Source organism: Hyaena hyaena, unplaced genomic scaffold (genome assembly GCF_003009895.1).
Source record: "Hyaena hyaena isolate Hyena2069 unplaced genomic scaffold, ASM300989v1 scaffold_234, whole genome shotgun sequence".
Lineage (NCBI taxonomy): Eukaryota > Metazoa > Chordata > Mammalia > Carnivora > Hyaenidae > Hyaena > Hyaena hyaena.
The window spans coordinates 1,358,981-1,380,663 of record NW_024080865.1 but is presented as its reverse complement, the minus strand read 5'-3'; the positions used below and the strand labels follow the sequence as shown (position 1 = coordinate 1,380,663).

The 21,683-nt window shown below is 46.9% G+C and overlaps 1 protein-coding gene across 1 annotated transcript in view; it reads left to right on the top strand.

Annotated features, from left to right (window-relative positions):
• The first annotated feature begins 845 nt into the window (after positions 1–845).
• The window catches only part of BFSP2 (beaded filament structural protein 2), a 64,227-nt gene continuing 43,389 nt past the window's right edge, over positions 846–21,683 (top strand). Inside the window, exon 1 of the mRNA XM_039243873.1 lies at positions 846–1,337. Coding sequence (XP_039099804.1) covers positions 846–1,337 — 492 coding nt within the window. The remainder of the gene's footprint in view (positions 1,338–21,683) is intronic.

Sequence of the window (21,683 nt, the reverse complement as noted above, 5' to 3'; positions counted from 1 at the left end):
ACAGAGGTGTAGGGAATAGCTACAACATAAAAGGTGCCCAACATGTGTGGGACCTAAATTTCCCAGGGTCCCTTGCACTACTGCATTAGGGAGAGCTCGGGCCAGTGCATGGAAAGTAAGATCCAGAAAGGTGAAGCAACATCGTCAAGGTAAACAGCTGATAAACAGCAGTGTTTGAGGGAAGAAAAATGCCACAGAAGGACCTGAGGCTGCTACCAAGACTGAGGGAGGATAAGGGAAGCAACAGGCTTGGTTTGTTTCTCTTGAGTTCACGGGACTGACTCCCACCGTGGCTAGTTCACATCCGTTTCCATCCTCTGTCCTTCCATCCTGTGTGGACATGCATGCCCATTCACACATTTACATACACAGCACATGTAAGGATGTAGAGAGCTCTGAAATCGGCCCTGGAACACCTAGATCCAGTCCTGGGTCACTACACTTGTGATCTGAGGCCGTTGAGCCTCAGTTTACTTATCTGTGAAATGGGGCTATGTGATTCCTGCCTTGCCCTCTCTTAGGTAGTGAAGTACACAAATCCAGATGAGCCACCCCCGCAGCCTGCACTGATCCAGCACCCGCACCACCAGCAGAAAAATCTGGGAGGTCAGGCACATGACCTTGCAGAGAATGCATGAGTGCCTTTCTGCAGGCAGCCCTGGGCAGGGCCTGTTTCCCTTTCAGCTCGGTGAATGCTGGAAGCTCATGGAAAACAGCAGACAAAGCAGCCCTGGGGATAGGGGAGCTTCCAGAGAGGCCCACACCCGAGCCACAGGGACACTGGGGCTGGAAACCAAAAGCCACTGGGCTCTGTAAGCCCAGTAGGTACAGCAGAGGCAGAAGGGATGATGAGCAGCAGGCGAGTGGTGGTGGACATGCCCACCGGTGCCAGCCCCAGCTTGCCCCTCCAGAGGCACAGGGCATCTTTTGGGGGAACGTGGTCATCATCCTCCCTGGACAGCCCCCCGGCCTCCAGGACCAATGCCATGGGTGGTCTCGTCCGAGCACCCAGAGTCTATGTAGGGATGGTGCCCAGTGGGTACACAGGTGGCCTGGGCACCCGCGTGACGCGCCGGGCCCTGGGCATCAGCAGTGTTTTCCTGCAGGGCCTGCGGAGCTCGGGTCTGGCCACAGCACCTGCTCCAGGCCTGGAGAGGAACCTCGGTGCCGTTGAGGACCTGGGGGGCTGCCTGGTGGAATACATGGCCAAGGTTCACGCCCTCGAGAACGTCAGCCAGGAGCTGGAGGCACAACTGCGGGTGCACCTGGAGAGCAAGGCCACACGCTCGGAAAGCTGGGGTGCCCTCAGGGCCTCCTGGGCCAGCAGCTGCCAGCAGGTGAGTGCCTGGGCCCCGCGCAGGGGCTTTACAGCTGCCTGGGAGGTCATCATCGGAGAGCAAGGATGCTGAGGCAGGGGCGGGGGAGTGAATGGTCTCAGGCCAAAGAAACTGACCATGACCCCTTATTCTTTCATGCTCAGAAGTTCTGATGACAGTGGTGACAATGACAGCCACCATTTACAGAGGTAGACTAACGGCCGGGTCCGTAGGAGTCCCTGTAGTGCACTGTCTCTTATGTTCAGAGCCATGCTAGGCAGAGACTCGTTCATTGACTGCATTGTTCAGAGGAGAAAACTGAGGCACAAAGAAATTAAGTAATTTGTCCAAATCATGCAGCCCATAGGGAAGCTGAGCTTTGAGACCAAATTGTTCCAGTTCCAAAGCTTGCATTTGTCTCATTAGCCGGGGCTGACTCTGTACCCTTTGTTATTAAGAAAGGATTTGTACAGACATCATCAAATGGAACACCATCGAATGGATATGGTATTAAAAACAATGGCTAAATGGAGGTGTGTCCTGTATCCACTGACCACAGCACTCTCCAGTAGAAACAGGAGCCACACAGTAACTAAAACGTTTCCATTGCCCACAGTAAAGAAAGTAAAAAGAAACGGGTAAAGTTAATATTAACGTATCTTACTTAACTCGATATGTTTTAAAAGTTATTTCAACATGTAATCAGCATTTAAAATATTAATGAAATGATTTACACCGAAATAGAACTTTCTGCAGTGATTCAAATAGCCTATATCCACATTGTCCAGTCTGTTAGCCACTAGCCACAGACGGCTATTGAGCATGTGAAATGTGGCTAATAAGACTAAGGAATTGAATTTTTATTTTATTTTATTATTTTATTTTGTTTTATTTTATCTTATTTAAATGTAAGTAGGGGCTCCTGGGTGGCTCCGTCGGTTGAGCGTCTGACTCTTGACTTTAGCTCACGTCATGATTCCAGGGTTTTGGGATCAAGCCCCAAGTCAGGCTCAGCACTGAGTGTGGAGCCTGTTTAAGATTCTCTCTCTCTCTCCCCGTCTGCCCTGCCCTGTGTGTGCTCTCTCTAAGTTAATAATTAATAATAATAATAATAATAATAAATTTAAATAGCCACATGTGGCCAGTGGCTATCTCATTGGATTGGGCAGAACACAGAGGTTTCATCGTTCTCCCTTACTTGGTCAGGATGTGCTCTCCGGGCTGATTGGTGCAGAACGCTGAGCTCATCTGTCACATCAGGCCTGCAGCCTATGGTTCCACCACTGGGACTCCAGCCAGCATTGCACATCTCATCAGGTCTCTGTGGGTGGCTGGCTTCTCTTGTCCCTTCCCTCCACCCGACAAATGCTGGCCTTGGGATCCCTCTGATCTAGAACGGCCTCCAACCCAGCTTAGGAACTGTTAGCTCAGACCCCTTGTACCCTAGGGCCCAGCACAGAGTCCCCTGAGAGCAGCTCATAAACCTCCATTTGTGTGTGACTGGGTGATGCAGAACAGGACACTCACACTCACAGGCTCCCCATTTCCCTGACTGCCTCCCCATTTCATCCCAGGATGCTTCTTCCTCATGGGCATTCAGTGCCCGGCCGTCAGCTCAGTACGTGTGACATACGATACTGTCCTCCTGGCTTTCCTCGGGAGCCGTGGTCCCGCTCACATCGATCTGGGCTGTGAAGAAAAGCCATCTTAAGAGCAGCCTGGGACTTAAAGCTGTCAAATCTAAGACAGCCCTCCCTCTCAGATCCTCCCTGGCAGCCCCGATTCCAAATACTCGTGTCCCTAGATATTCCAATATTTCAGCATCTGCAGGACAATTTCTCACATTCAGATGCCACACAGGCTTTTCATGAGAAGCCAGGCATCCTGATTTCTAAGTCAAAAGTATGGCCACAAAACAATAATCCATATTCAACTGTAGCTAGCAACTTGCCCAACTTCGCTACGTGTCAGTGGCCTTATCTGTAAAATGGGTCTAATGCCACATCTATTACAGCAAATCCATAGATATGTAAGTTGCATGGTTCCTGCCTGCAGGTAACTACAGGTCAGAAAGCTACTCCATGAAAGCCACACATCCACAGGGCTGCCAAAGCCAAGGCTGGACACCAAGACGTTTGTCCCTGACACTAGTGGTCACAGTCCCAAATGAGGGTCATTTTCCTCTTACCTGACCAAAGTGAGATCCTTCATATGACTACAGAGTTCTCTTTTTATTTTATTTTCTCTTTTTTTAATGCATGGACTTGAAGATACAGTTAGACCAACCTGTAAAATGAGAGTTATTTCTGTATCACATAGCCCAGCCCTCCAGCCATATTAAGCTCTGTCCCACCATAAAGAACCAAAGAAAATTCTACATATGACAAAGACACGTTAATTTTCCTTTGTTGCAGTTACAAAGCCGACCCGCACTTTCTAGCCCTCCAGGCTTCAACATAAAGCTTTAAGATGGCTTTGCTGAGGCCTGCTCTCCTTCTTGGTGTTCTCTACGCCAGCAGCATCTTTTGGACACATGGGATCTCACTGTATTATGTCCCCTGCCCAACACCTTTCTGGGCTCCTCTTCTCTGAAAGGACCCAATCCATGACTCTGGGCTCAATCCTCAAGGCTCTCATGAAGCCACATCTCTGTTCCAGCCACACCGCCCACCTGAGAGCCCCAGAACACACCACGTGTCCTCTGTGATGCTTCCCCTGTTCCTTCTGTGATGTCATGACAGCCTGCGCACACCCACGGTGATAGTTACCATGTTGTCCTGTGGTCACTTGCCTGGCCATGCCCTCACTCTCTAGGCCACTTGCGAAGAACCAGCTCTCCCCAGCAGTGGGAAGACTGGAAAGAGCTTAAACTAGTTTACCTTACAGTGAACTTCCATTTGGATGTCTGCTTTGCCACCTTCTCTCAACTTGTCTCCTCATGCGGGGACCACTTATCAACTGAGGAGAACTGTTAAGGGGGTTAACAATGTAACAGACCCAGTAAAAACAGTGACTAACAGCTCAGAGAGACTGCTTCACGGCACTGCACATACCTGGAGCCGTGGACACGACGGATGCTCAACCGTGAGTGGGGGCCCGCTTCAAATCCTGGTTCTGCCACTTACTCGGACCAGCCACCCCTCTGCTCTGTGTCTCCCTTTCACTATCTATAAAATGGATGAGCGTGGCCCAGGGTCCTTGTGCAAATGAGATGCAATAAGATGCAGAAACGTGCACTGGAAACTGTGAAGTACTGTGCGTAGGCAGCAGACTATCCTGAGTCGGAACACCAGTCCCCTGGGGGCCGAGCCTCAGACCAAGGGACTTGCCTCTGGAGGCCACGGCCCCCCTTCAGGGCCTTAGCTGGATCCTTTCTTCCTTTCTCCACCGTAATAGCCATGAGATGATATCTCCTTCCCAAGCCCTCTCTGTCTCCAAACGGCAGGCCCAGCTTCTGGCTACTCAGAAACAAAGCCTTTCCCACTGGGGAATGGGGGCCCCACTGCCTTCCAGGGTGCTTCGTTATGGAGCCCTAGACCCACTAAGCAGCCAGTTCCCCCAGAACGGCAAGAGCGGCCCACCCCAACCAGGGCCCCTAACCTCTTCCAGGCCTAGAGAACAGACTACCAGCAATTCATTTATTCAGAAAGTGCTGCCTTCCCGCCATGCAGGCTTCAGAGAGAGACATGCCATGCTAAGAGTTTCTGGGCTTCAGGAATCCAAAGCTCTCAGCTGCTCAGTCCCACGACCCTGGGAACCCCAGGCCCCTCCCCCCTGCCCCCACTCTCCCCATCAACTCCAGAAAGGGCCCGGGAAGGGGCAGGTTGCTTCTTGGGTGTGGCACGGATCCAGGGCTGGCAGCGCCACTGTGCGCCTGGCAGGCAGCTAGAGGGGAATGGCGAGCCTCTTGTCCACCCTTGACCCGGGCCCCTCCAGGGTGGCACGGAGGGTCAGTACTCTTAGCATTGCCTATCCTCCCTGGGCCAGAGTGGCCAGTCTGTGGGAAAAGGAGATGCCAGGCTTGACTCCTCCATTCCCTCCACCTCTCAGGGCAGGAAGGGTAACCCAGCAGCTGGTGTACACACGGTGCCCCAAATGGTGGGGCAGGGCGTCCGGGGGCCTAGAAGAGTTTGCATTTGCCCCCTAGAGTATCCTTCTGTCTGAGGATTTGCAAGATTAAATAGCAAAACTTACCCTAAGACAAGAGAAAACCCAGGGGCGCCTGGGTGGCTCAGTTGGTTAAGCGTCTGATTTCAGCTCAGTTCATGATCTCAAGGTTCGAGCCCCGCATCAGGCTCTGTGCTGACAGCTGGGAGCCTGGAGTCTGCTTCAGATTCTGTGTCTCCCTCTCTCTGTCCCTGCCCTGCTTGCTCTCTGTCTCCCTCTCAAAAATAAACGTCAAAAAAAAGAGAGAGAGAAACCACAGACGTTTGTATTTTACCACCTTTATTTATTTATTTTATATTTTACCACCTTGCAAAGCACTTTCCCCACTGCCTTTGGAACAAGGAGCTCCACATTTTCATTTTGCACGGGGACCCACAAATCACATAGCCAATCCTGCTAGGGTTAATTTATACGAAGTCCCTTTTCACTTCCAAACCTCTCCCCACTCCTCAGCTGTGTTACAAACTCCCAGCCACTTCTGCTAAGCAGTAAAAACAGACAGGAAAACTCCCAGGTGATGGCCCCAGAGGCCAAGGAGGGCACAGCCCCTGCCCATTGCCTGGGCAGAAATTGGCTCTTTCCCTCTCCTGCTTTGCCAAGTGCTCCTGACTTCTCTTGCCAAATGAATGATGCTCATAATAAGCTCTGGCAGCAATGTCAGACCCTTTCCTCTCCAAATAGGCCAAACACAAGCTTGGAATTAGGCAGCTGCCCTAATTGTGTAACTTTACTTTTCCACGCTGCAGAAAAAAGGAGAGTGGGGACGGAGGAGATGCAGTCGTGGAGGCGGAGTCTCAGAGCACAGGAAGCAAGCCAAGGCCAAGGCCAGAGAGAGGCTGCCTGGAAAAGACGGGGAAACGTGGAGGCTTTGGTTTCCACTGAAATTATTGGTCTCCATGGGAGAAAACAGCAGTTTACACCTCAGACGGCAGAGGTTGTTAGCTGGAAGAAAGGGGAAGTCAAAATTATTAAAAAGCAAGAGAATTAGAATTTAAAATACACCTGATTTGAGTATTTTTTCCTGCCGTTCACAGTTCCTCTTTCTGTCCTTGCAAAGAGAGAGCCATACTCAGGGGATCTGCCTATTTGGGGAAATTGCTGGAAACTTACGCAATCCAGGTGAGGGCCAGTTTCTCTCCCCTCAGAACCTATGGTCCTAGCAGATTTATTTGCTTGCTTGTTTGTTTGTTTTTATTTTTATTTTTTTTTAAGGTTTTATTTTTTATTTATTTCTAGGAGAGAGAGAGAGACAGCGTGAGCAGGGGAGGGTCAGAGAGAGAGGGAGTCACAGACTGAAACAGGCTCCAGGCTCTGAGCTGGCAGTCAGCACAGAGCCCGACGCGGGGCTCGAACCCACGAACCGCGAGATCATGACCTAAGCGAAAGTCGGACGCTTAACCGACCAAGCCACCCAGGCGCCCCTGTTTGTTTTTAAAGAAAAAGAAACAAGAACTGATACCCCAGCCCCAGCCCCAGCGCCCCTGAATAAGAAGGCCATAAGATTGTTGTTCATGATTCACAACCTGGTGTCCCTGAAAGGAGGAGGGAGAAAGAACGGTGAGCTATTTTAGTATCTGCAGCAGCCTGCATACATTTACCCAAGATAAACCACCACCTCTATTCTCAGGACTGTACATGCACTTTGGTCAGAGGAGGCCAGTAAGTCAGCTACTTTGTTAACCAAGTTATAACGGACACTAAAGGATCATTAGAAATGTAACTTTACAGAGAAAAAAAATGTATTCAGGAGAATTCCTCTCAGGGAGAGTGACATATGAGAGTGAAAGAACCCTTTGGGTAGAACAGGAAAGGAGGCTGCCCCCAAGGGTCTTGGTCAAGTGATGTAGGCAGCCACCAAACTGCTTTCTAAAAAGGGTAGTTTTTGATTTCCTGGGGGCTGTAGCTTTGCTAAGTAGAGGATATCTGTGCAGAAGCAAAACTCTGCTACAGAAGACAGTGGGCAAAAGGAGTGCGGTCATTGAGCCACTGTCAAATCTCTTAAGATCTCTTAAAATGTGCCGGCCATGTTGAAGAGTAGAGGACTGGGCTGTCTCAGTGATGAAAACAGAGGATGTGCTACAAAGACTGAGGATTTTGAAGCCAGGCAGTCCGTACATCAAACTCAGGCCCAGAAAATTCTTCACTGATATTGCTACACCTTGATTTCTCACCTGAACAATAAGGATAATTGGAGACTTTCTTGACATGATAAAATAGCTAAGAAAGAAATACTAGAGGACTTCTGTAGAAATTAAGAACAAGATAAGGATGCCCACTATCTTCATTGTTATGGGACATGGGTCAGAGGTCACAGTTAATGTCACAGAAGAGAAAGCAATTGGAGGTATAAGGGTTGGAAAGAAAGAAGGAAAATGCTGGTCCTTCTGGAAAGCTCAAAAGGATCCATGTGAAAACTGTACAATAGACAATAAGTTAATTTAGGAAAGTAGCAGATTATAAACATTAAAGATATATGCTATACATACACACACATATACATATATTTATTTAACATAAATGGCTGCCATCTCATTTATGATAGCAAAAAATAAAATACTTCTAAATAAACTTAACAAGAAATGTCCAAAATGTATATGAGACAATAAAACTCTCTTGAAAGGCACAAATGAAAGACGACCACGTACTTGAGTATAAAGACTCAAGAAAAATGTCTGTTCTCCCTAAGTTCATTTGTATATTTAATGCAATCCTAATTTTTAAAATATCATAGAGGTTCTTTTTTGAAATACAAGGATTTATTATAAATTTCATTTGTAAAAACAAAAAGGCAAGAATAGCCAAAAAGAAAAACTGAAAGAGGAGAGCAAGGAGGAAGGGTCAGCTCTCCCAGACATTGAAACATACTAGAACCTCACTCACAAAGCAGTTTCATGTTGGCACATGAAAGATAAGAAGACCAATGGAACACAATATAAAATTCAAAAGCAGTCCCTGCTACATACAGAAACTTCGTATCGATAAATGTGCCATTTGAAACTAATGGAGGAAAGGATGGACTTTTTAATAAGTGGTATTCAGACAGCTGGATAGTCATAAGGAAAATAAAATTGGATCCATCCTTCACTGTTCCCTAAATCAATTCCAGATGTACCCCAGATTTAAATGTGAAAAAGGAAACCATACAAGTAGAAAGCATGGGTGAATTCCTTTATAACCTGGGTGTGGAAGAAGTCTTCCTTGATATAATTCAAAATCTAAAACCAATAAAGGAAAATACTGTTAATTTGATTACCAAAAAATTTTAAATTTTGCATCACAGAATAACACCATAAGCAAAACTAAAAGATAAATGACAAACTAGAAAAAAGTATTTGCAACGTTGAATCCAAAGGATTAATACCCTTGTTCCGTAAACAGCATTTAGAATGTGAGGCTTTAAAATAAAAGCCAACAATGTGCTTACTGTTACATAGGCTGTAGATATAATCAGAGAGTTGACATAAAAATAAATGAAAAGGGCTCTTAACTGTGTAAAAAGATGTTCAGCTTCACTCATGATAAGAGAAATATGAACAAAACAAAAACCTACCTGAGATACTCTTTTCACTTATCAGATGGGCAAAACTCCAAAAGTATGTCAATCTATTTTGTTGATGAAGTGCCAGGAAGCAGCCAATTCCACGCCGTGCTGATGGGAATAGAAAATGTTAGAATGCCTATGGAGAAGAACTTGGCAATATCTAGACAAACTATATATGCATTTATGTACATGTAATTTAATCCAGCAATCCAGCAATCCCACTTCTAGGAATCCCTCCTGGTGTCACACTGGCAAAAACATGAACAAGAAGTATGTACAAGGCTATTTACTGCAGTCGTATCTATAATGGCAAGAGACCGGAAACAACCCAAATACCTAGCAATAGAGGACTAGCTGAATAAGCAATGACACATCCACAAAAGGAATGAGGAAGAGCTCTATAAGTATTATGGAGTGATGATCTCCAAGATATATTGTTGAGTTAAAAAACAAGGTGGAGATAGTGTGTACTTCATTCTACCATTTATCTAAGAAAGAGGAAGCTATATGAACATATACATACATATTCACTTGTAATTGAAAAAAACAACAACCACGAAATGTTTTTAAATGATCACTTATAGGAGAATGGAAGGGATAGAGTAGAGGGGAAAGAAACAGGCACTAGAATTCTTCTATCTTGTTATGTGGAGATGACTTTGGAACCATGAAAGTATTTTGCAGAATTATAGAAGTGACTTTTAAACCACAGTAATTTGCACATCTCTAGTGGGATGCAAAGAGTACTGAAAAAAGAATCTTATTAAATCATTTTCAGTAATGATATTGTTGGTGGCATTGCTCGTGTTGTATTGACACTGGTGTGTGTGTGTGTGTGTGTGTGTGTGTGTGTGTGTGTGTTGTACTATGGGATAAAGCAAAAGAGTAATTCTATTTGTGTCATTGAGAACTGAGACTTTTAGTATGGTTGAGAGGGGATACACTTGTAAGGCAGATAAAGTTTAGTGACAGTTCTCTAGTCCTGAATTGGAATTGGAATTATCAGTTTAAAATCATGGTGTATGTGATCCCAGTATATATATATATATCCATTTCCTAACTCTTGCCAGTGGAAGACCAAGAAACATTTGCCAACCCAGTAGCCACGAGCATTTTTAGCCTCTGATTTGGGTCACCTAAGTACCATCTTTCATTATAAGCATGGAGGCTCCTTGGAGAAATGGTTGAATCCAGGTTTGGGAACAGGAAGTGTAAGAGATGAATCTCAAACCTGTCATCATACCAAAACCAAGGAAGCTATAAAGATCTACTAGAGTCATGTGAAAAGACTTAGGAGAAAATTGAATAAGCTCCCACTAATCAAAGATGGCTACATATCAATAAGAATATTAACCGCAATGCTTTGAAACACATCAAGTATGTTTAAATCTATGAGTTCAGTATAATAGAAAAAAATCCCTCTTATTAATTGCCTTGGAGTCCACTGGAGAACCAACTCATTATTTTTTTGTTTTTTGTTTTGTTTTGTTTTGTTTTGTTTTGTTTTGGAATTTAGGAAACAAAAGAATTCTTTTTTTTTTTTTGAAGATTTTTTTTCTTTTATAGTTTATTGTCAAGTTGGTTTCCATACAACACCCAGTGCTCATCCCCACAAGTGCCCTCCCCCATGCCCATCACCCCTCTTCCTCTCTCCCCCACCCCCATCAGCCCTCCGTTTGTTCTCGGTATTTAAGAGTCTCTTATGGTTTGCCTACCAACTCATTATTTTGAAACCTGGTAAATAACTAGAAGGAATTAGGCATCTTTCCTGCCTTTCCTATAAGAACTGTAGATCCATCAGCATTAACAACAACAAAAAAGAATTGAAGAGAATAATTATACTTTTATAGAAATATTACAGCTAAAAAACAAATAATGTAACTAGTAACATTTTATTTATATTTATAACTAATATTAATCATTAACATAGAATTCAAACATCACCACTTTGGAACCGTAATTTAAAAAAATGGATCTAGGCAATAACAATCATCAAATGGCTACCAATATCACAAAAAGAGAGACCAGCAGACAGGTACCTCCAAGGAGAGTACACAATATCACCTGTGATGTAGTCTTACCAGAAAAGAAAAAACTGAATGTGATTAAGCTTCAAAATAAAACTAATTTACAGAAAATACAGAGGTCAGATGAATACATTTATTGATACCCACTAGGAATAAATCAGCAAAACCCAGACTGTGGGAAACTATAGAACTAAACACCCAATGTTTGCAACAAGCAAATGTTGCAAGGGACAAAAAGAGAGATGAGGGGAAAGCTATAAATTAAAAGAGATTAAACTGACATATCAACCACTAACATGGACATTATTTAAACCACTATCAAAGCAAACTGTAAAAATTAGACAATTGAGGAAAGATGAACTGGGTATTTGAGGAATTGTTATTAGTGTTTAGGTGTGATTTTTAGATTTTTAGAAGTTATTTTTAAAGCACCTTTATAAACTGAAATATATGAAGAAGAAACAATGATATCTGGGATTTGTTTAAAATAATCTGAAGCGGAGTAGAAATGTGAGGAGATATGGAGGAAACAAAGTGGGCCATGCATTTATAATCATTGGAGCAGGATGATTCATATATAGATGAAATACTGCTTGTAAATTGCCACATGTTTTACCGATGCCCAATTAAGTTTGTGGAACTGAATAAAGGAGAAGCTACAGACATTGAATAGTAACATAAACAACTATGTGTGCACACATGGATTCATGAGTCATTCAACCCACCCATGCTACAGGAGTTTAGAGGCAGGGTAGTCACTGGTCCTCAGTTAGGGTACCTCAGGAGGTTGACACTCAATGCGGGACCCACAGAACATGCCAGAAGATGGCCCTCTAGCCGGGGACCCCACATGGATGAAGGCTGGGTGTCAGGATCCAGTCTGACCACCCACAGAGCAGTCTATACATGAGGCAGAATTCACAACTGTCAAAGAGAAATCTTGCCCTAAGCACATGTTAAAATGGGCAAGACATAGGTTATTCAGACCACTGCAGTAGAAGAGAGACACTTGAGGATACAGAACTGAGCTGAACTCCACTGAGACAAAAGACAGAAGGCTCTTTAAATGCAGGGTGTGCTAAGGAAACGTGCTGAAGGAGGTTAAGGGAGGGGGTGGTCTATGATCAGGCCATCTGTGTTTGCTAATTGGTGCTTATCCAAAGGAGAAACACACTTCTCATAGCTTTATGACAGGAGCCAATTGGAGAAAGTCGCCCACGAAAGCCAGCATCCGACCCTCCCACAGGAGCGGGGAGACAGGGACCTATCTCCTCAAAGTGTGCATTCCATGGAGATCGCTCCCAGGTCCTTGAAGAAAGATTCTGAATTGTAGCCTTACAGTTTCAAGTTTCCTAAAATAACTGCCAAGGAAAAGGGAGGTCAAGGGCCTCTTGTCAGGTTTTAGCTGGAAGGAACAGTGAATTCTTTTGGCAGCGTTGACCTTTCTCAGGCAGGCATTTTAAGGGGGCTAGGTCCCTGCTAGGGACACGGTCTGGGACTGACAAAAGCCATGCCACAGTGTGGTCAGGTTCCTTAGCGTGGGGGCTAGATGGCGTCATTTATGCCGACGGTTTTCATTCTCACCGCCAGGCACCAAGCTTTTCCTGGTCTCTGCCCTGTCCCCTCGGCTCTCTGTTCTAAGTCCCTGGTGTGGAGTGGGTAGTCCCCAGTACACAAAATGTGTCCAGCACATGGCTGGGCAGCCAGGGCTGAATACAGAGCCGGACACACTCAAGGTTTCAGATGGGAACCCTGAAGTTACGGGCAGAGAGCCGCCTAAAATCCCACACCGCACTGAAATACTGCCAACAGCCTGCATGGCCAGTATAGCTATCTAACACAGCAGAATCCTCAGTGGCTGTATGAGAAGAACAAGGGAACTTGTTATATACTGACATGGGACTAGTACCAACATATATTTTTGAGTAAAAAGGCAGGCTGCAAAACCCCATCTATGCCATGCTACAGTCTGTGTGTTTTCTTTCTTTTCCATGTGTGAGTCCAGACTCCGGAAGCACACACAAGAGGTGGTAGCGGTGGATGCTTCTAGTGAGGGCTGGAGACAGGGGTGGGAGCAGGTGTACTTTGGGCCATGTAGTCTTTTTGCAGTGTTGATATATTTTACCTAATATTTAAAAAGTGAACTACTAAATAAAACTCCTGCCCGTGACTTGAGTTCAGAGTGGGGGTGTTCCCGCCCAGGGCCAGGGGAGGTGAAGCCCTCACAGCCTCACAGAAGCTACGGACACGTCCTGGTGGGAGAGGAGAAGACTCATCTCAACATTATCCTCCCAAAGCAAAAACCCAACCGGATTAAATAAGCACATATAAGAGCAATAGGCAAGACTTTGTAGTGGCCTACGCTCTCCGGAAGAACTAAATTAAAATTTAATCCAGACAGCTGGCACAGGACAGATGCCAGGGACAAACATGATGGTTCCTTACAGGGACAGGGTCCCCAGCGTTCCTCTGCGAGGTCCACGCAGACCCACTGAAGCTGAGGACTCAATTTAGGGAAATAAAACCTAGTTTATCATCATCTGGCTAGAGAAATGCACAGACAGACTCATTTGTCTGGTTGTAAACGAGCTAATAGAGCTGACTGTCACAAATGTGTTATTCAGCAGAAATGAGAAGTTACTTCAGCTGTTATCAGTAAGTAATGAAAAGCTGTGCACAGGGAATGTCCACCACAACACCAACCTGCTCTGAGAAAACAGCTGGGACTTTTCATGTATTTATTTCAAGGGCCGATGAATAACGCTAAATAAGTCTTAGAGGAAACACCACAGTATTCTTCTTTTTTTTAATGTTTTTATTTATTTTTGAGAGAGAGAGAGACACACAGCGTGAGCAGGGGAGGGTCAGAGAAAGAGGGAGACACAGAATCTGAAACAGGCTCCAGGCTCTGAGCTGGCAGTCAGCACGAATCCAGGAACCATGAGATCATGACCTGAGCCGAAGTCAGACGCTTAACCGACTGAGCCACCCAGGTGCCCCAACACCACAGTATTCTGAAAGAAATGAAGTTAGAAAGACCCCTTCCACAGACTCCGGACAAAGTTGTACAAGAGGCAAAGTACTCTGCCTGAATTCTAAGTGCCCACACCTGCCTGCCCCCACCGGTACCCTGCCCCTCCCTCCAGGCCCTCTCCCTCCACAGCCCCTCCCTCCAGCCCCTCTCCCTCCACAGCCCCTCCCTCCAGCCCCTCTTCCTCCAAGCCACCCTTCCGCAGCCCCTCCCCCCGGCCATGCTGCCCTCCTGAGCACTTGCAAGCATCGTCCCCAGCCCGTGACTACACCACACCTTCCTCACCCTCATTCCCATCCTCAGGTAAGAGTCCCTTCGTCACTCCCGCTCCCAGCCAACTCTGAGGAGAGAGCTGAACTGACAGATTGATTTATTATTATTTACTTGCCAAGGAACCCCGGGCTTATCTCAGAGCCTCGGTGAAACTCTCTCCTGCAGTGTTGTGAGGCCCAAACAAGACAAGGAGGTGAAGCCCTGGGCCATCTCGAGAGTTCACTGTCCCTGTCCCGAAGGAGCCCTGCTTGGGAAGTGAATTGCTTCTGGCGGTACTTCAGAGGGCCTGCAGGTGACTGGGAGGGAGCGCAGGGCCGCCCAGTGTGGAGTCTGCACCCCCAGGCCAGCCCTGCCAGGCACTCACTTCAGGTGGGACCCTGAAGTCCCGGGAGTTTCTGCCCACGTCCCGGCCACCCCATGGACAAGAGACAGGCACTCTGGGTGGGCGTTCTATGGGTCCCCCTCTAATGTCTCCTGAGAAAACCATGTACTAAGTCTCACGAAGATGTGAAGGTGACGCTGTCCGCACGTGCACGGTGAGCGCAGGCCTCCGCCGGATGCTCACTTTGGGCCACATAAGCATTAACGGGAACTTTCACCCACTGTCTCATCTGACTGTCTCAACAACGTCTGTGTCACCCAGGGAAACGGGGTTGTGCCCACTGTCTGCTGGGCCGCCATGACAGAGTACCACAGGCAGGAGGGCGAGAACAGCAGAATCTGTGGCCTCTGGGCTGGAGGCTGGAGGCTGACATGGAGGTGTCAGCGTTGTTTTTCCTGAGGCCTCTCTCCTTGCTCTCCCCACGGCCGTCCTTCCCTGTGTCTTCACATGGCCTCCCCTCCGTATATCTCTGCCCAAATGTCTTCTTCTGATAAGGACACCTGTGGAACTGGGTTAGGGCCCCACCCCCACAGCATCATTTTAACTTAATCACACCTTCATTTATTTTTCGTAAATATAATTTCCGGTCAAGTTAGCTAACATATACTGCATACAGGGCGCTCTTGGTTTCAGGAGTAGATTCCCCTGATTCATGGCTCACATACAACCCCCAGTGCTCATCCCAGCAAGTGCCCTCCTCAGTGCCCATCACCCATTTTCCCCTCTCCCCCCACCCACTCCCCCTTAAGCCCTCAGTTCTCTATATTTAAAGTCTCTTATAGTTTTTCTCCCTCTCTGTTTGAAACTATTTCCTTTCCCTTCCTCCGTGGTCTTCTGTTAAGTTTCTCAAGTTCCACATACGAGTGAAAACATATATCTGTCTTTCTGTGACTGACTGACTTCACTTAGCATAATACCTCATTTCCATCCATGTTGTTGCAAATGCAAAGATTTTATTCTTTCATTGCCAGGTAATATTCCATTGTGTAGACAAACCACATCTTCTTTATCATTCATCAGCTGAGGGACATTTGAGCTCTTTCCATAATTTGGCTATTGTCGATAGTGCTATTATAAACTTAGGGGTACATGTGCCCCTATGCATCAGCACTCCTGTATCCTTTGGGTAAATTCCTAGCAGTGCTATTGCTGGGTTGTAGGGTAATTCTATTTTTAATTTTTTGAGGAGAACCTCCACACTTTTCCAGAGGGGCTGCACCAGTCTGCATTCCCACTGAGAGTGCAAGAGGGTTCCCCTTTCTCTGCATCCTCGCCAACATCTGTTGTTTCCCGAGTTGTTAATTTTAGCCGTTCTGACCAGTGGGAGGTGGTATCTCAGTGTAGTTTTGATTTGTATTTCCCTGATGAGGAGGGATGCTGAGCATCTTTTCATGTGTCTGTTGGTCATCTGGATGTCTTCTTTGGAAAAGTGACTCTTCATGTCTTCTGTCCATTTCTTCACTGGATGATTTGTTTTTTTGGTGTTGAGTTTGGTAAGTTCTTTATAGATTTTGGATACTAACCCTTTATCTGATATGTTATTTGCAACTATCTTTTCCCATTCCATCAGTTGCCTTTTAGTTTTCTTTATTATTTCCTTTGCTGTGCAAAAGCATGTTACCTTGATGAGGTCCCAATAGTTCGTTTTTGCTTCCCTTGCCTTTGGAGACAAGTCCAGTAAGAAGTTGCTGCAGCTGAGGTCAGAGGTTGTTGCCTATTTTCCTCGCCTCTAAGGTTTTATCACCTATTTAAAGGCTCTAACTGCAATCACCTTCTGAAGTCCTGAGAGTTAGGACTACAATATATGAATTTGAGGGGGGATATAATTCACCCTATAACTGCCATTTTATAGACAAAGAAATTGAGACCTACAGAGATTAAGTTCCCCCTTTGTATTAGTGTCCCAGCCAGGACCAATTCAATGTTATTTCCACCCCCAGATATTATGAAAGGCTTCCTGTTAAGAACAGGATCAGTCTTACCTCACACCCCAGACCCTAAAAGGGTATACTGTGAGCTTATACTTATAATCTGATAAGACAGAGTCATAGCCAACAAAGGCCATTCTCTGTGAGGAGTTTTAACACTGGGATGAGCCTCCTCCTCCTCTGTCTCTCTTTTAATTTGGGGTAAAAAAAAAACTGTCAGAAACAGTGATTGATCCTTAGCCAAGCACACTTTCACTGGAACTAACTGCTGTAGCTGGAATGTGTGAGGCTGGGCGGCTTGCAGACTGTCAGGCAGCTCGGTACTGGGACTTGAAAGTTTAATAGCTTTGCTGCCAGGAAATGGCGAGACAACCCCCCTCCCCTGCCCCAGGGACTTGGACTTTTCTTTTTCAGTGATTTTAATGCTCAGAAAAATGTGCTGAACAGTCGGCCCTTGGAGGCAGAATGTCTATATCTGAGCAGAGTTCAGGAACTCCCCGAGGGGCACTGCTCGGGCGGAGGTGGGATGAGGCCTCTCCTAAAACGCACAAGGGCATCAGTGCTTTCCACAGACTTTTGGGCTGGGTCTGTCTCCTGCAGGGTGACCCCACTCCCCTCCACCGCCCGGTTCCAAGTACCACTTGAAGAGCTGAGGGTTCCTCAAGGGCCCACCCAGTGGGAAGGGTCCCCCCCCTGCCATCGTACCAGCCCCCATGGGTCCTGGTCGAGGGGTGAAGCGTGCAGCTGCTAAAACCAGACAGACCACTGAGAACACACTTCTCGGTGGACAAAGTCAGGTTTGTTAGCTTGCTGCGGCTCGAGAGAACCTGGGACATCTCAGGAAGAGGGAGCAGAGGGGCTTGTTTGGAGGTCTGGGCTTGTGCTGGTTGATTGGGGAAAAGGTTCAGAGCAAGGATTTGCTCTCCCTCCGATGCTGCCAGAAATTGGGGGCAGGGTGATGGTTGGGTGTCTTACAGGTTTTATCCAGGAGATGGGAGGCACGAAGCAGGCACAGGGCGAGCATTCGTAAACAGTAGTAAACCTAGTCACTTGTGCTGGCTGGAAGACGGATGTTGAGTTTTGCCTCTCTGTTCAGAAATGATTACAGTATGGTCTTATCTCTCTCTCCACCAAGGTCACAAAGTGACCAGGGTCATCTGGCTATCACTGATACCGTACGCACAGTCAGAGCAGGTGAGGGTTCTATGGCCCACTTGTCAGCTGCCAGGGCCATGGCTTTACTTTACTTCCTCCACCCAAACTGGGCTTCCTGAGCCCCCTCATTCTCAACTGCGGTGGAAGTCCCGCGGAGGCAAAGCAGGAGGGTGAAGGGCCTCTGCCTCACACGGCTATGAGGCCCCTTCAGGTCTGGGGCTGATGTGTCATTTCCTGACTGTAATGTGACTGGGGGCCCACTCCATGCCTCTGGGACCCACAGCCCTGCCTTTTTCACCTTCTCCCCCTCCAGAGTCTATCTAGGCAGTCATGCATGGAAACAGCAAATGAGGTAGAACACAGTAAGGGGTGAGTGCAGGACAGTAGCTCAGACAGAGCCACCAGGCCCAGCCTTATCCTTACATGAAGTGAGTCCTTGGCCCAGTTACTAACCCCGGAAGAGTGAAATTTTCTTATCTCTAAGTTGAAAGAGAATGATCTCTATTGCACAGGACTGTTGTGAGGCCTCTGGGCGATAATAACACGTAAGTAGAATGTAAGCTTCCGGAAGACAGGAGCTAGGCTCTCTCACTCTCTGACTCTCTGGCACCCTGCACAGCCCCCGGCACACAACAGATACATGGGGGATATTGGCTAAATTAACAAATGCAATGACCCAGCAAAGTGGTTAATAAGCGGTAGCTGTATTGGTTTGCTAGGGCCACCCTGACAAAGTGCCAGATGGGTGGAGTGAAACAACAGAAATCTATTCTCTTCTGTTATGGAAGCTGGAAGGTGGAAATCTAGGAATCAGAAGGGTTGGTTCCTTCTGGGACAGCGAGGGAGGTTCTGTTCGGAACCTCTTTCCTATTTCGGTTGTTGGCTGTCCATCCTTGGCCTTCCTTGGCTTGGAGAAGCATCACTCCAAACTCTGCTTTCATTTTCCCTGTGCCTCTGTGTCCACATTTCCCTCTTGTACAGACATTAGTCACATTGGCCAGGAGCCCACACTACTGACCTCATCATGACTTGATTACATCTGCAAAGACCCTACTTCCACATAAGGTCACATTCACAGGTGCTGGGGGACTACGACTTCAAGGTGTCTTTTGGGAGGTACACAATTCAACCATAAAAGTAACTATTGGGTTTCTTTCACACTGTAGTCCTGATTTCCGAGATTTTAAAAAATATTTTTAAGTTTACTTATTTACTTAAAGAGATAGAACACAAATGGGGAAGGATAGAGAGGGGGAGAGAGAATCCCAAGCAGGCTCTGCACCACCGGCACGGATGTGAGTCTCGAACTCACAAACTGTGATATCAGACTTGAGCCAAAGCCAGATGCTTAACTGATTGAGCCACCCAGGCGACCCCTGATTCCCAACATTTTATCCTAGTTCCTCAAACGTCATTTTAAAAGGTTCCAGAATGACCGATACTTCTGTACATACTCCATTTCTTCCTTACTTCCTTTTGCACTTGGAATCATATCCCAAATTCTATCGAAGCACATGGAGCTTGAAGTTCAGAAATGAGAGACTAAGAGAGGACTATTCATATAGTAAACATGTAGTAAATGTCACTAAGTTGCTATGTGATCTTAGACAAGTGACCCCCACCTCTCCAAACCTCAGGTTCCTCAACTGTTACATGAAGGGACTGGGTCAAACTGGGGTCTCCCTGCAGACACACAGGGGACAGGCCACATTCCCTCCGCTAACTCTGGTGAGCCGGTGGTCACCTTCTCCACCCCCTTCAGGGACATGAAGACACCAAGTACCACTGACCCCTAGTCCGTCTTCATTTCTGACGGCTAACTAGCTCTGCTCTGCAGCAATCCCTTTTGCTCTGAAGCTCAGCTGTAAAACAAGAGGGTGGAATTCTCTGATCTCCCAAGCCTCCAGCCATACACTGGTCTGTCACTGCCCCTCATTGTCCTGAGGAGTGCAAAGCCTAAAGGGAAGAAGTACCTAAAGGACCCTTTGTGGCTCAGCCGACTGACTGACCAGGACCAGGAACAGTCTGTACATGTTGGCCACCTCCTTCATTTCTGAGGGTCAGGTGGTGGCCTGTGCCCCACCAGTGGTGAAGCAGCAGTTTACTTAGCTCCCCACATCTGCCAGAATATACTCCAGGTTTCTCCAACTGGCAGGGGAGCCCCCCGGAGATGGGGGAATCCCAGACAGCTGCCTCTGACCCCGACCCCGTGGCAGGCGGGGCCATCTTCTAGCTGCTCTGAGCACTGTCTTGCATACCTAGTCGCCCAGCTGCAAAATGTCATTTGTGTTAAGTTTTGGACGCCTATAATCATCCCTTCACTGCCGATGCCACCCTGATGTGAAAGGCCAGCCACGCGGTCCATGCTGTCCGGCAGTCTCTGTGTTTATGTCAGAATTTCCACAATGGCTCCCAATTTCCTGAGGATTATAAACCAACCATGAAATTTCATTTTGCCCTGACACTTTGCATATATTAGCCAGCAAGTCTGTTCGTATTCTCTCCTGCTTCCATTTATGATGGAGAAACGACCCCCCCTCCCCCCACTCTCCACCCCTGCTCCTTTTCTCTTTCAGTTGCATTTTCTGTGCCTTTGGGTTTTAGGTCAGAGCTTGAGTTTGGAGCCCGGGGTCCTGAGTACCCCTAGTCTCGGCTCACCAAAGGCTTCACCCAGGTCCCTAATCTCTCCCATCTGCAGCCTCCTTATTCTGCAAAAAGAGGGAGATAATTACACCTGCCACCATGGCCCCGACCCTTTTAAAATTTAAGGAGAATAATGTGAGTTGAAAAAGGCTTTGTCAGTGTCATAGATTCGGCTGCAGATTCCCAGTCGGTGGGTGTAATTAGTGTCACTTGTAAGTACGGAATCTTTAGTGATGTTGGCATGCGTTGGCCCTGCCTCCCTCCTCACAGGCAGTCTTGACAGTGTAACATTTGTCACAGTAGCTGCTGTGGGGCTGGCCCAGATTCAGTTTTGTTATGTTCATTCATCAGGCATTGAATGTGGGTCTACTGTGTACCAGGAACCATGGGAATTCAGATATTATTAAAGAGTCAAAATTCTCAGACGGACCTGAAGGTCTAAGAGGTATGATTAGTAAATAAATCCACACATTGCTGAGCAGCACCTGCTACGTGCCAAGCCCTGCATGATGGATGTCAACTGTACACTGAACAGGAAGGACTCATGAGGCATCGTTATAAAGCAGCTTTGGTTTGAGAGGCGCCTCTCCCGGTTCATTGGGAGGTAAATATGGTCTTCTGCCTCCTCTGGTTGAAAACATGGGTAGTCTCAAGACTTTTCTGATCACTTGTCAGTACCTAAAAATTCCAAGCTCATTTTAAATCACAATACACAGTCCCAAGTCAGTAAATAGAATGTCTAGTCAGTATATTATTCAACATGTGGACCCTTGTTTCTCTCCGTCCCTCCAGATAGGGCCCAGTGCCTCTTGCTGGAAGTTCTACCCTCACACCCCACTGCTGTTTCAACCTGACCAAAGTGTAAGCAGGAAGAAAGGAGAGGGAGAGAGGGCTGGAGAGTTCTTCCATGAGATATACTGTTGTGAGGTCACTTCACAGTGTCTGGGTCTGACTAAAGTTTACACCAGATTCTCTCACTGGGGGGACACTTTTCTGGGTTCTTCAAAGACTCCCCTGCTGGACCAACCACAAGCAGAAGCCCCTTCTTCAGCTGATGGCCCCTAGCAGCCTGTCTCCCTTGCAGGCTGCCCTCCTGGGCAGGACCCCTCTCCAATGAGCCCAGGCCAATGTGCCTGTCACAGGCTCCACCTCTGTGCCCAGGATGGGTGCACCTTTGGGGACCATTAGAGGAGCACAGGGACTTCCCAGTCTCAGCTCAG